General features: G+C 44.1%; 1 protein-coding gene across 1 annotated transcript in view; it reads right to left on the minus strand.

The window, feature by feature from the left end:
* Nucleotides 1–14,938, minus strand: part of LOC145414035 (G-protein coupled receptor GRL101-like) — a 189,767-nt gene that overhangs the window by 22,354 nt on the left and 152,475 nt on the right. The window contains exons 16-17 of the mRNA XM_080283601.1: nucleotides 9,876–9,947; nucleotides 2,359–2,430 (exon numbers count right to left, since the gene is read on the minus strand). Coding sequence (XP_080139727.1) covers nucleotides 2,359–2,430; nucleotides 9,876–9,947 — 144 coding nt within the window. The remainder of the gene's footprint in view (nucleotides 1–2,358; nucleotides 2,431–9,875; nucleotides 9,948–14,938) is intronic.

Consider the following 14,938-nt stretch of genomic DNA (forward strand, 5'->3'; position numbering starts at 1 on the left):
TCTTTAAATAAATAATTAAAAGAAATATACATATATCCGTAGGGGGGCAGAAAAAGATTATGTACACTACAAAAATTAGGAAGGTGAAGGTAAATCCTACAAATGAAAAAAAATAAAACCAATTACCTGAACACCTATATTTCCTAATGAAGCCCACCTATATCGGATTTAATTTACCTGTGTATTACATTGATGAATCAGGCTGGCTTATTTATATTTTTTTTCTTTTCTTGGCTGTTCAACAACCCACAAAGCCATCGTAGGGTTCAACAGTAATACCCATTTTAAACGAAGCCACTCTCACTCACTCTATTAATTTTCTTTGACGAGAGATGGCAGTGAATGGGGTGTTTTTCCCTTGTGTAATGTTTTTAATGAGAGAGAGAGAGAGAGAGAGAGAGAGAGAGAGAGAGAGAGAGAGAGAGAGATGGGGAAAGGATACAAATTCTGGTATATTTATGTATTACGGAGACTGCGAGAGGGGCATCGTGCGAATAACCACTTCCCCCAAAAAACGTCGTGCCATTAACCCTTTCCACCCAATGACGTAGTTTTGATATTGAATTGTCTCCGTCTCTAGGTGATTTAATTGACTTTTAGAGAGACCTAGAGTTGGAGCAGAGAGCGTTCATGAAAGGGAGAATGTATGTGAGAGAGAGTGTGTATGTGAGGAAAAAAGTGTGTTGTCAGAGAGGAGGTGCACATGTGAGGAGGTGGGTGGTGGTGTGTGTGTGTTCTTACCTAATTGTTCTTACCTAACTGTATCTTTACAGGAATGAGTCAAGCTCGTATTGTCCCGTGTCTTAAACCATATTTATCGTACATATCCTTAAATTTGTGAATTGTTTTGGCACACACTATTTCATTCGGTAGTGCATTCCATTGATCACTTGCTCTGTTTGGGAAACTGAATTTCCTTACGTCTTTATCACCTCTCTTTTTATGCAGTTTTTTGCAGTGTATGCAGTTTTTTGCAGTGTGTGTGTGTGTGTGTGTGTGTGTGTGTGTGTGTGTGTGTGTGTGTGTGTGTGTGTGTGTGTGTGTGTGTGTGTGTGTGTGTGTGTGTGTGTTTAAGCCTGAGTGTATGTGTGGATGTGTATATGCGGGAGTGTAAGTGTGGGGATGAGAGAAAGTGTATACATAAGAGATGAAGTATGTATGTATGGGAGGAAGAGTGTATGTGAGAGAAAATGTGTGTGTATGTGAGGAAGAGTGTGCATATAAAGTGTGCATAACATAATAAGTGTGAAGTTTGAGGAGGAGAGGAGTGGGGAAGAGTGAAACTGAGTGTGTGAGTGAGGGCAGGTTGAGTGCGTGATAATAAACAGAACAGGATAAAGTTAGATGAATAGGAAGGAATTATTGGATGTGTAAATGATGAGGGTAAGGGAAAGGAGTGGGGGATTTCTGAGTGTGTGTGTGTGTGTGTGTGTGTGTGTGTGTGTGTGTGTGTGTGTGTGTGTGTGTGTGTGTGTGTGTGTGTGTGTGAAAGATGAATAAATGAGTGGTTTGGGAAAGAGGAAAACTTTACATATCACAAAAAATGAGTAAGATGTGGAGTGAATGATGAGAGAAAGGATGAGTAAAGAGAGAGATAAAAGTGAGATGAGGGAAGGAGAAACATGTGCCTCTCTCTCTCTCTCTCCCTCCCTTCCTGCTTTACTTCCTTCTCTCCCTTCTCCCTTCCCGACTGCATCTTTATCATTCTGGATTTCCTCCCTTCCCTATCTCTTTATTTTTCATTCTCCCTGTCCTCTCTCTTTCCCTTCTTCATCGCTTCATCATCTGTCTTCCTCAGCATTATCTTTCCTTTTCTTTCCATTCCTTCTAATTCATTCTTTCCTTTCTGCATATTTCCGTCCCTCTCAACATCCTCCTCTTCCTCTTCCTCCTCCTCCTCCTTTCAGCTTCCTCTCCTCTCTTCCTTCCTGCCTACCCTCCTACCGTCCGCCTCCATTCAAAGTCGTCTCTTTATCTGTCTTCCTCCCTTTCCCTTTCTCGTCTTTCCCAACTGTTTTCCTCTTCCTCCCTACCTTCCCTATGTTTACCTCCTCCTTCCCTCAGTGCCAGCTTCCCTCCCTCCCTTCCTGCCCGTTTCCTTCCCTCTCTCCCTCCCTCCCTACATCCTTTCACCTCATCATCCTTCTAACAATCTATCCTTCCCACCCTCCCTCCGTTCTGTCTGTCTGCCTCTACACCTTCTTTCTCTCCCTCCCTCCTTCTCTCTCTTCCTGCTTCCCTCCCTCCCTCCTTCTCTCCCTTCCTGCTTCCCTCCCTCCCTCCTTCTCTCCCTTCCTGCTTCCCTCCCTCCCTCCGTCTCTCCCTTTTACCTATAACCCTCCCTTCCTCAGTACTTACAGTGACAGAAGGCTTGAGAGGCCGCTGAAGGAGCCCCCTACCAGTTGAGACAGCTCGTTGTTGGACAGGTTCCTGAAAAACAACACAGGCTGGCGTTATTGGACAGGTGTTGCTAAGGTGTTGTGGTTGCTAGGGTGTTGTGGTTGCTGGGGTGCTGTGGTTATTAGGATGTTGTGGTTGGTAGGGTGCTGTGGTTGCTAGGGTGTTGTGGTTGCTAGGGTGTTGTGGTTGCTAGGGTGTTGTGGTTGCTAGGGTGTTGTGGTTGCTAGGGTGTTGTGGTTATTAGGGTGTTGTGGTTGGTAGGGTGTTGTGGTTGGTATGGTGGTGTGGTTGCTAGGGTGTTGTGGTTGGTAGGGTGGTGTGGTTGCTAAGGTGTTGTGGTTGGTAGGGTGGTGTGGTTGCTAGGGTGTTGTGGTTGCTAAGGTGTTGTGGTTGCTAGGGTGGTGTGGTTGCTGGGGTGTTGTGGTTGCTAGGGTGTTGTGGTAATTAGGGTGTTGTGGTTGCTAAGGTGTTGTGGTTGGTAGGGTGGTGTGGTTGCTAGGGTGTTGTGGTTGCTGGGGTGTTGTGGTTGGTAGGGTGTTGTGGTTGCTGGGGTGTTGTGGTTGGTAGGGTGTTGTGGTTGGTAGGGTGTATGGTTGGTAGGGTGTATGGTTGGTAGGGTGGTGTGGTTGGTAGGGTGTTGTGGTTGCTAGGATGGTGTGGTTGCTAGGGTGGTGTGGTTGCTAGGGTGGTGTGGTTGCTAGGATGGTGTGGTTGCTAGGATGGTGTGGTTGCTAGGATGGTGTGGTTGCTAGGGTGTTGTGGTTGGTAGGGTGTTGTGGTTGGTAGGGTGTTGTGGTTGCTAGGATGGTGTGGTTGCTAGGGTGGTGTGGTTGGTAGGGTGTTGTGGTTGGTAGGGTGGTGTGGTTGCTGGGGTGGTGTGGTTGGTAGGGTGTTGTGGTTGGTAGGGTGTTGTGGTTGGTAGGGTGTTGTGGTTGGTAGGGTGTTGTGGTTGGTAGGGTGTTGTGGTTGGTAGGGTGTTGTGGTTGCTAGGGTGGTGTGGTTGCTAGGATGGTGTGGTTGCTAGGGTGGTGTGGTTGCTAGGGTGGTGTGGTTGCTAGGGTGGTGTGGTTGCTAGGGTGGTGTGGTTGCTAGGGTGGTGTGGTTGCTAGGGTGTTGTGGTTGTTAGGGTGTTGTGTTTTCAGATGGTTAAAGTGCCTAAAAATTTAGCTGCGTCTTCCAAGATTGCTTAAGTTGTGAATTAACTTGTGCAGTAAACACCTTAGAATGTATTGACGATCTTTAACAGTAAATAATTGTTGTTGATATTGTTGATGTTATTGTTATTGTTGTTACTGTCATTTCCCCAAATTCGCATCAACCCATAGTAATCACTTTATTTGCTCTCGGATCAGTGTCAACAGTGTCGCTTTTTTATTTACTTATTTTTTTAAAGACCAAACTCCAAAGTTATTATTTTCTTTTTTATGTGACGAAGAAGGAACCAAAGACAACGAGCCCGCAAAACTGTTCCTTCCAAGAGAAAAACAAAATACAAGAGAGAGCCAAATTCAAGATCCATTCATTTCGAGATGCCTGTACACACTGCGTTTGAAAGACTGAAGATCATAGGAAGCAGGAAATACAGACAGAGGGAGACAGTTCCAGAGTTGACCTGTTGCATAAATGAAGGACTGGGAGTAACGGTTAACTCTTGCATTAGAGAGTTGGACAGAAAAGGGGTGAGAGTTTGCTGCTAGATGGGTGCTACGCTCCTGTCGTAGGGGTGGAGGAAAGCACGCAGACAGTTCAGAGGAACAGTGACCAATGAAGTAGCAACAGAAAAGAGATAAAAATGCAACAGTACGGCGAAGAGACAGAGGTTGAAGAGAGTCAGTAAGAGAGGGTGAGTTAATGAGACGAAAAGCCTTTGACTCCACCCTATTGAGAAGAGCTGTATGTGGGGAGCCTCCCCACACATGAAAGTTGTACTCCATGCAGGGGTGGATAAAACCTCTGTATAACAATTCTGCAGGGGTAAAGAAGGAACGGAGTCGGCTTAGCACACCCAATCTCTTAGAAGCAGATTTTACAAGAGATGTAATATGATCTTTCCAAGATAAGTCCCCAGTAAATGAAACCCCAAGCATGTTCAACGATGATGCAGGATTAAGCTGAATATTATTAAACATTAGTGGGTATACCTGTTGAAGATTCTGTCGGGTTGATAGGTGCAAAAACTGAGACTTCGATGCATTAAAAACAACCAGATTATTTTTACCCAGGTCAGTGATACGAGTCAAGTCAGACATTACGTGTGCCATAGCCTCATCCCTTGCTTGTTGAAGTAACTGCTGAGAAGGACATTGTGGGAATCGAATGGAAAGGTGAAGGGTGGAATCATCAGCGTATGAGTGGATAGGGTTAGATGTACAGCTTAGAAGGTCATTGATGAATAAAAGAAAGAGAGTTGGCGATAGACAGAGCCCTGAGGAACACCACTGTTAATAGATCTAGGAGAAGAATGATGGCCGTCTACAAGAGCGGCTATAGAACGACCAGAAAGGAAGCTAGAGATGAAGGCACAGATAGAAGGATAGAAACCGTAAGAGGGCAGTTTGGAAATTAAAGATTTATGCCAGACTCGATCGAAAGCCTTTGAGATGTCAAGTGCAATGGCAAAGCTTTCGCCAAAGTCTCGAAAGGAGGATGACCAGGAGTCTGAAAGGTAGGTGAGAAGATCGCCAGTGGAGCGTCCCTGACGGAACCCATACTGACGATCAGAAAGAAGGTTGTGATACGAAAGATGATTTAAATTTTTCTATAAAGAACAGACTCGAAAACATTTGAGATACAGGATGTTAAAGCAATTGGACTATAGTTAGAGGGTTGGGAATGGTCACCCTTCTTTGGGACTGGCAGAATGAGAGCAAACTTCCAGCAAGAAGGAAAGGTACAAGTTGATAGACAAAGGTGAAAGAGTTTGCCTAGGCAGGGTGTTAGCACAGAAGCACGGTTCTTGAGAACAACAGGAGGGACTCCATCAGGCCCATATGCCTTATTAGTATTGAGGCCTGTGATGGCAGAAAATACATCAGCTGAAGAAATTTTAATGTTAGCCATGAGGAAGTCAGAGCAGAGAAGTGATGGAGGAACAGCACCGGAATCGTCTAAGGTGGAATTGGAGGAGAAAGTCTGAGTGAAGAGATCTGCCTTATCAGTAAAAGAAATAGCTACAGAACCATCAGAGTAGAAAAGAGGAGGGAAGGATGATGAGGTAAAGTTGTTAGAAAGTTTTTTGGCAAGGTGCCAGAAGAAGAGGGAAGAATTCGAGTTAGAGAGTTGAGAGCATTTAGTACGGATGAAATTATTTTTTAGCAGAGCGAAGAACAGACTTAGCACGATTCAGGGCAGAAACGTATAAAAGATGTGATTCAGGGGTGGTTTGGCTCCGGTACCTTTTATAGGCCCTCTCCTTGTTGCGGACAGCATTAGAACAAGCGTGATTAAACCGAGGCTTTCGTGCACTAGTCAAAGGATATGAGAAGGGAATGTATGCTTCCATGCCCGAGAGAATAACCTCCGTAATGCGCAAGGCACACCCAGATGGCTCCCGGCCATGGAAGCAATAATCATTCTAGGGAAAATCAAAGAAGTACTGCCTGAGGGCCTCCCAATCTGCAGCTCCAAAGTGCCACAGATGACGTTTCTTTGGAGGGTCCGCAGGTCATACTGGAGCGATAGGACAGGTTAAGGTGATAAGGTTGTGATCGGAGGAGCCCAACGGAGAGAAAAGATTAACAGTGAAAGCAGAAGGATTAGTTGTAAGGAAGAGGTCAAGCATGTTGGAGCTCTCTCCAAGGCGGTCAGGGATACGGGTAGGGAGCTGTACAAGCTGCTCTAGGTCATTAAGGATAGAAAAGGTGTAGGCTTGTTCACCAGATGGATCAGTGAAAGAAGAGGAGAGCCAAAGGTGGTGGTGGACATTGAAATCTCCAAGAATGGAGATTTCAGAGAAAGGAGAAATGGATAGAATGTATTCCATCATAAAAGTAAGATAGTCGAAGAATTTTTGATAGTCAGTAGAATTAGGAGATAAGTATACAGCGCAGATATAATTAGTTAGAGAATGACAGGAAAGCCGAAGCCAGAGTGTAGAGAATTCAGATGAATCGAGTTCAGGAACACAAGAGCAAGATAAGTTGTTGCGTATATATACACAACAGCCACCTTTGGCTTTGAAATGAGTATAGAGAAAGTAGGAGGATACAGAAAAGGGTTTGCTGTCAGTTGCCTCAGACAGCTGAGTCTCAGTTAGAAAATGAAGGTGAGGTTCACAGAAGGAGAGGTGGTGCTCAACAGGGCGAAAGTTAGAGGAAAAGCCACGAATGTTGCAGAAATGAAGAAGAGAGTCAGACAGTGGTTCCCGGCATCTTGAGTCGTCACCGGGAGAGGAGCAGAAGGTGGGGGCATTTATGGTCTCCCCCCTGGGGACTCCGAGGCTATGTTATTCATAAAGAGAGGTGGTTGAGGCGAGACTTGTGTTGGTGACGGTACACGTGTCTAGCTGAGTAAATCCATTATGGTTGGTGTGAGAGAGTGTGAGGCGGTAATGGGGTGACAGTGTGGCAGTAATTATTATGAAAGCGTGTGTCTCCCTGAGGCCGCATGGAGTGCTGATATGTACCGTAATTACACCTGTGCTGCTGCTGAGCCTGTGCCACACACACACACACACACACACACACACACACACACACAGAATGATGGATAATATATATATATATATATATATATATATATATATATATATATATATATATATATATATATATATATATATATATATATATATATATATATATATATATATAATTAATAAGCACTTTGGGTATAACTAGGTAACTATCTATGACTGCTTTGTTTACCGGAGGAAAAATGGAAAACGCTAACTCGTGCAGTTTTAGAAGTATAATTAAACATGATTCAAACACACCAACATTCATCATTAACCACAGTGAATCTACTAACAAGTGGAATCCGACGTTCAAAATGTTCCACGTCATATATATATATATATATATATATATATATATATATATATATATATATATATATATATATATATATATATATATATATATATATATATAGAGAGAGAGAGAGAGAGAGAGAGAGAGAGAGAGAGAGAGAGAGAGAGAGAGAGAGAGAGAGAGAGAGAGATAATTCTGTGGTAAACGGAGACAAATATTGATAGCAAAGACAGCCGAAGATTTAACCAGCATCAAGTAGTACTGACGTGCTTGTAGTTCTCATTAGTTTACCTTTTTCAAGTAACTTCCCTGCCTGTTGGGTACACACTGCCAGAGTCCAGTAAACAGAATCCTTTGACACAGCGGTGATGAAGACAATTACATTTAAAAAGTAACATCAAAGACTCATTTCTACCCACTGGCTCGTTTGCTACGACAGTTACTCGAAAGATTTCAAAGCATTTTAGTGAAAAGAAATGAAATGACGACATAAAAAAGGCGAAAATAATGAGCAGGACGAGCGCCAGGGAAGAAGGCCAAGAATTTAATGATGTGAAATATGAGACAGGAATTTGAAATATTGGCAGAGATTTGAAATACTGAATGAGCCTGATATGGAGAGCAGCTGGGTGTGGTGAGAGGGTGTGTGTGGGTGTGATGAGAAGGTGTGTGTGTGTGTGTGTGTGTGTGTGTGTGTGTGTGTGTGTGTGTGTGTGTGTGTGTGTGTGTGTGTGTGTGTGTGTGTGTGTGTGTGTGTGTGTGTGTGTGTGTGTGTGTGTGTGTGTGTGTGTGTGTGTGTGTGTGTGTGTGTGTGGGGTGAGAGTGTGTGTGTGTGTGTGTGTGTGTGTGTGTGTGTGTGTGTGTGTGTGTGTGTGTGTGGTGTGTGTGTGTGTGTGTGTGTGTGTGTGTGTGTGTGTGTGTGTGTGAGTGGTGAGAGGGTGAGTGTGGGTGTGGTGAGAGTGTGTGTGTGTGTGTGTGTGTGTGTGTGTGTGTGTGTGTGTGTGTGTGTGTGTGTGTGTGTGTGGGTTGTGGTGAGAGGGTGTGTGTGTGTGGGGTGTGGGTGTGTGTGTGTGTGTATGTGTGTGAGGGTGTGTGTGGGTGTGGTGAGAGTGTGTGTGTGTGTGTGTGTGTGTGTGTGTGTGTGTGTGTGTGTGTGTGTGGGTGTGGTGAGAGTGTGTGTGTGTGAGAGGGTGTGTGTGTGTGTGGGAGGGTGAGTGTGTGTGTGTGTGTGTGTGTGTGTGTGTGTGTGTGTGTGTGTGTGTGTGTGTGTGTGAGTGTGAGAGGGTGTGTGTGGGTGTGGTGAGAGGGTGTGTGTGTGAGTGGTGAGAGGGTGAGTGTGGGTGTGGTGAGAGTGTGTGTGTGTGTGTGTGTGTGTGTGTGTGTGTGTGTGTGTGTGTGTGTGTGTGTGTGTGTGTGTGTGTGTGTGTGTGTGTGTGTGTGTGTGTGTGGTGAGAGGGTGTGTGTGGGTGTGGTGAGAGGGTGTGTGACTGGATGCGAATGAAAGGGGTTGAGTTGGAGAGTAAGGTGGGCTATCGAGGCGAAGAGTGAGGTGAAGTGTGGACACGTTAAAGAAATATTCCAAGGTGTGTGTGTGTGTGTGTGTGTGTGTGTGTGTGTGTGTGTGTGTGTGTGTGTTTACTGTTCCTGCCTCCATATATACATTTTTATTCTCCATAATACATTTTTTTTATATCTTTTTGAGCACACCATGTACTTAGTTTGCACCACCTTCCCTTACACACAGTTTTAAATATCCATGGCCTACTTCTGTTTGGGATTCTATACTTTTTGCATCATTCTGTATATTATATATGTTGTATGGTGATATCAGAATGATTAAAGCAACACAGAAGAGAAAGGCAAGGTGTAATAAGCAAAATAAATCGCCTAGGAAGAGGTGTTGGGGAGGTTCGTAGGGACGCATGAACGCAGCCAGCAAAGTTCCCTGACCCTGTACCCGTCAGAAGTGCAGCTTAATGATCATAATATCTACAAAGTTCGAGATGGGGACAGGGCTCTCTCTCTCTCTCTCTTAATTGGACGGGCGCAAATCCGTCACAAGCGCCATTAATTATATATGCGAAAAAAATGGCGGAGATTTTCAAATTTTAATGGCTGAGGGAAGAAGAGTTATGCTTACCCACTGATATTTTTTGGATTAATGTAGTTACGGATTGGCTTACCGTGGAAAAGGAATGTGATTAAGAATGTTGAGAGAGAGAGAGAGAGAGAGAGAGAGAGAGAGAGAGAGAGAGAGAGAGAGAGAGAGAGTCTAAATTTACACCCACGCACATACATTCAAAGCAATGCAGGTGAGAGTGAGAATAATATAGGAAATAAAACACAAACGAGGAAGAAACAGAATAGGCACAAACGGAAGTAAGTGAGAAAATATCCATCCACAAACACCTAGGATACGGTACTGCAGGTGAGAATGACGAGGGATAAACACAAACCAGGTGAGTCAAAATTAATTAAGGTAAAAACAGGTGTGGAATGACTCACAGGTTAAGCAGGGAGCGGAGACCAAGGAAGGCGAGGCGGGAGATGTTGGCGAGTCTCTGCTGGCTGAGGTCCCTGGTGAGAGAGAGAGAGAGAGAGAGAGAGAGAGAGAGAGAGAGAGAGAGAGAATCAATCAGTAATATAATCATTATGAGATACGGTTTAATACTAAACAACAGAAGTAGAGTAAGGGATGCAAACCCAACCCATTAAAACTATCACTCACACACACACACACACACACACACACACACACACACACACACACAAATGACAGTAAATCTAAATGTCGATAAAAGAGAAGAAGTGAAGTATTAGGCGTACTTGGAGTGGGCATAGCATCAAACGAAACTACAGTAAGAGACGTGAAGTAAGCCACAGAAAAATAAAAAAAAGTATACGAGGCGCTGAGTGGTGTGTGGCAGGAAAAATCAGCGTCTACTCAGGAGAAGATGGGAATATTTGAAAGCTGTTGAATGAAAAATATACATGGAACAACTCTCCCACTGTGCATGCACCCAGCTGGCCCAGGATTGTGTGAGGCTAAGCTTGGATCGACTGCGGTTTCCGGGAGGCCTTTGGATTCGACAGTGGAAAGGTTAGTGTCGAACGCGGAGGTATTTAGGTCGAAATCGCTGTGTGCAGAAGGAAAATTCATAGTTACTTCAGGAGGAGTTTGGTATGCAGAAAAACTGTTTGTGTTTCTCGTTAGTCGAAATAATTGTGATGACTCGTTCGCATTGCTTATTTACGAGTTATTTTACGATCTGTACCTGGCTGCTTTTGTGATTACCTGCGTTTTACCTGAAGGTCTTTTGAATCGACAGGTAGAAGTGGTGACTGGACGGTAAGGTGGTGGTTATCCTTTGTCTTCACGTTAGCAAGTCTCAAATTACTGAATACACAAAACATCAAAGTGTATGGTTGCGTAACATCAAAGGTCATTGCTGCAAGACAGAGAGAGAGAGAGAGAGAGAGAGAGAGAATGAAATATACCAGCGCTGAAGAGAACATTAATTCGCCACATCAAATTTGTTAAGCATCTCGAAAAACACACGATACCTATCTATCTATCTATTGCCAGACGCCTTAATCCCATACGGGGTGGCCACAAACAAATCGCCTCCACGTTGCCCTCCCCCGCCATTTCACTGCCCTGCTCTCAACTCACACCCCCCTCTCTCATATACCTCTCCACTCCATCCCTCCATCTCATCCTTGGCGTCCCCCTCCCTCTCTCTCCCTCCACCTCACTCACATACACTGAAAAAAGTGGTATTATTACATTAGTTATTAAATTACCAACAGGCATTGCAACACCTCAATATCACATCGAAATTTGGAAATATTCACCTGTGTTTTCATTCTACTCACGTGCATTCTGATCACCGCCCTTCACGTTACATCAATTAGCTGATTTATACTTCGTCTCGTAACAAACTTAACGTACGGTGACCTACGGACCAGGTGGACGCTCTCTCTCTCTCTCTCTCTCTCTCTCTCTCTCTCTCTCTCTGTCGTGTGTGTGTGTGTGTGTGTGTGTGTGTGTGTGTAAATATGAAGTAAATGCATCCATTACTGCATGTTTTTTTTTATTATTATTTTCCAAAAGATGAAACTGTGAACAAAAGAAAAAGATAATCTCCAAACACCGATTATTATTATTATTATTATTATTATTATTATTAAGGGGAAAATGCAGTGGCAGGCATGAAATGTAAGGGCGCATCCACAAATGTACGTTAACAAGTGCAGGCAACGTGTAAACAACACAATAACGAACAAGCAGCAAACACGTCGGGAACAGCAGCGTCCAGATCATTTTGGCAGCATCATGATAGTCTCAAGTGCCTGGTATGGACTCACTCCATCGCCTCTGCTGCCAGTGTTCGAAGCTGTACTGTAACATGTTTGCATATGCCTGTCCAAATACTGTTGCAAATATGTATCGAAACGTTGCCAGCTGTGTTGTCAAAATAGTAATATGTTTGAGTACATGAGTAGACGTGCCCTAAGGCGGAGGACGACAAAGGAATTCCCAGGCGCACAGAGAGAGAGAGAGAGAGAGAGAGAGAGAGAGAGAGAGAGAGGAGAATCCACAATGAAGTAGAGAGTAGAATGAAGCACGAACTGGGACAGGGATGGGAAGGGAAGGGAAGGGAAGGGAGGGGACGGGAAGGGGAAGGGGAAGGGAAGGGAAGGGAAGGAAGGGAAGGGAAGGGAAGGGAGGGGACGGGAAGGGGAAGGGAAGGGAGGAAGGGAAGGGAAGGGAAGGGAAGGGAAATGGAATGGAATGAAGGGAAGGGAGTGGAAAGGTAGGAAGGACGCGTAAGATAAGGAAGGGAAAGCAAGTAAAGGGAACGGACACTTCGAAGAAAAGGGAAGGAAAGTATGAAAGAGAAGAGAAGAGAAGCATAAGGGAAAAGGAAGGAAAGTATGGAAGGGAAGGAAAGGAAAGCAAGAACGGGAAGCAGAAAAAAGAATGGATGAAAATAGGGGAAAGCAAAGGAAAGGAAAGGATGGAAGGGGAAGGGAAGGGGAGGGAAGAGAAGGGAGGGGAAGGGAAGGGAAGGGAATGGGAGAGGAGGGAAGAGGGGAAGGGAGGCAGGGACTGGAAAAGAATGACAGAAAAGAAGGGAAGGCAAATGAAAGAAGGAAGGAAAGCAAAGAATGGAAACGGGAAAGGGAGGGAGAGAGAATCACAAAAGGGAAAGAAATGGAGAAGGAAAACAAGGAAGGGAAAGGAAGGTAAGGACGGAAAGGAGGGGGGAGGCAACACTACCAATGGCAAAATTCGTAAAATCCTCAAAGATGAAGGACGTTTAAAAGCACCAAATAAAAACGCAAAAATGATAGAGACGGAAAGAGAAAACTCGAAAAAAAAAAATACTGCGAAAAACACAGTGTTGAAGGGAAAAAGTCTGCAAGGAAATGAGATAAAAGAGATGACGAAATTGGAGAACGGACAACGCTTTTTTCTTTTCTTTTTCCCAGCTTCAACCAAAAATTATTTCTCGAACATTATAAATATGATTTCCAAGATGGCATTTCTGATCAACATCCCACGTATTATTTTATTGTGGTAGTAAAAATAAAAAAATAAATGTATAATCTAATCATGTAATTATAATGCTTTCGTATCTTGGTGAAGAGTGAGTGCAAAGTGGAATATGTCTGCAGAGGAAGGAAGTAGTGGTAGTTGCAGCCTTAGACTCATCTGAATGTGACCCCAGTGAAATGCACTCTTAAGTTACCCTTCTGCATGCCACCATCATTCTCCTGGGGGATAAGAGATAGGGAATAAACTAAGGACGCTTGTATAACCAGGCAGTGGAGACACCTGGTCATGTTGCTGCCACCACGCGAAGGTGTCTCTCTCCAGTACCTGAGGAAGGGTAAAAACAATAAACCTGTCAAAGAAGCACGCAACAAATATCCCCCGAAACACACGCAGCCGTCAAGTTAAAAATCCAGGTCCTTATTTCAGTTACAGGTACGAAGCGACTGGAATAGAGACTCAGGTAGCCCGGGAGTCGAACGCGGGACCCCTCACGTGTGAGCTAAGCATGCTACCGATTCCACCAGCCAATAAAAAACTCGTAAAGACTGGCGCACCATGTATACAGCAAATTTACAGTACGAGTATTGCTTTTGTATTTACGAAAGTGAAGAAGCAGTGACATCTCGAAAACGTTCTGATTATACCAGGAACGGATCTTGAATTTGGCTCTCTGTTGTCTTGTTTTTGCTTTTGCTGGGAGGGAACAGTTTGCGGGTTCCTGGCCTTTGGTTCCTTCTTCCCTGCATTAAAGAGAGAGAGAGAGAGAGGAGGAAAAAAAAAAAAAAGAATACTACATACCGGTACTCCATTTTTACCCTCAGTTACAAGTCAGTTCTCGAAGCGCGTTAGCAAAAATCTTCTCGAGGTGCAGTGTGTGAGTCAGGAAGGATTATCATTTCGAGTAACTGCGACCGTAAAATTTATACAGACGTCTACGAGATCCATTTTTACCCTCATATCCAGCCACGAGCCAGTTCATGAAAGGCGTAAATATGATAAAACTCCCCCAGCAGCATTTTACAGCACGGGAAATTTTGCATTGTGGTTCTCACATGTCACCCTCTGTTGTCATCTGCGTAGAGGAGGGCGGGGCTTCGGCGGCTTGAGGCACGGGGGCTGGAGTGTGAGAGAATTATTAGCCATTTCGTCCCAATTAGACATTTTTCCGCGTTATTCTTGGTGCTCCCAGACGTATCTATTCAGCCTTGAGAATGCCTTTATGTTGTATGGGCAAAATAAAGTCTGTTCTCTAACCTCTCTAAATGTAAAAGTTTAAGATTAATAAAACAACCCAGAAGATAGCAAAAATAAAATATAAAACATCAATGAAATTAATGGGTTCAGACAAAATATAAGAATTTAGTATACAACTGAGGCCACACTGGGTAGACGAAATAGTGTACGTTGGATAAGGAAGTTCGTGGAAATTATTTAGAAGTCTGCACACTCTCCCGTCACTTGGTTCCGAGTGATATATGCTGACCAAGAGCGAGCAATATATTAAACTTTGTTATCGCGCGCGCGCGCGCGCGCACACACACACACACACACACACACACACACACACACACACAGCCTCGTACATTCTTTTAGAGAATTCCAACATGGCGCAATTGTGACTTTATGTGAATCAGAGTAAAGAAATGATTTAAATGACGCTATATATATATATATATATATATATATATATATACAGTATACTGTACTGTATACACACGAGCATGGAGAGAGAGAGAGAGAGAGAGAGAGAGAGAGAGAGAGAGAGAGAGAGAGAGAGAGAGAGAAGATTAAATGAAGAAAAGAGAAAGATGAGAGACGAAAGGTTTATATGAGAGATAAAAAAATGAAGAAAGAATCCCCCTAAACAAGACACTGAGGGAAGGAAAACTAATAACCTGGCCTAGCTACCCTCAAAGTTCCTCCACAAGCGTACCTCCGCCTGCCGTGACCTGCCTACACCCCCTACCAGCCTACCTGCCTGCCTACCTGCCTTACCTTTCATCGC

The sequence above is a fragment of the Coenobita brevimanus genome, chromosome 98, assembly GCF_032717465.1.
Source record: "Coenobita brevimanus isolate Jiangsu-jjx chromosome 98, ASM3271746v2, whole genome shotgun sequence".
NCBI classification, from domain to species: Eukaryota; Metazoa; Arthropoda; class Malacostraca; order Decapoda; family Coenobitidae; genus Coenobita; species Coenobita brevimanus.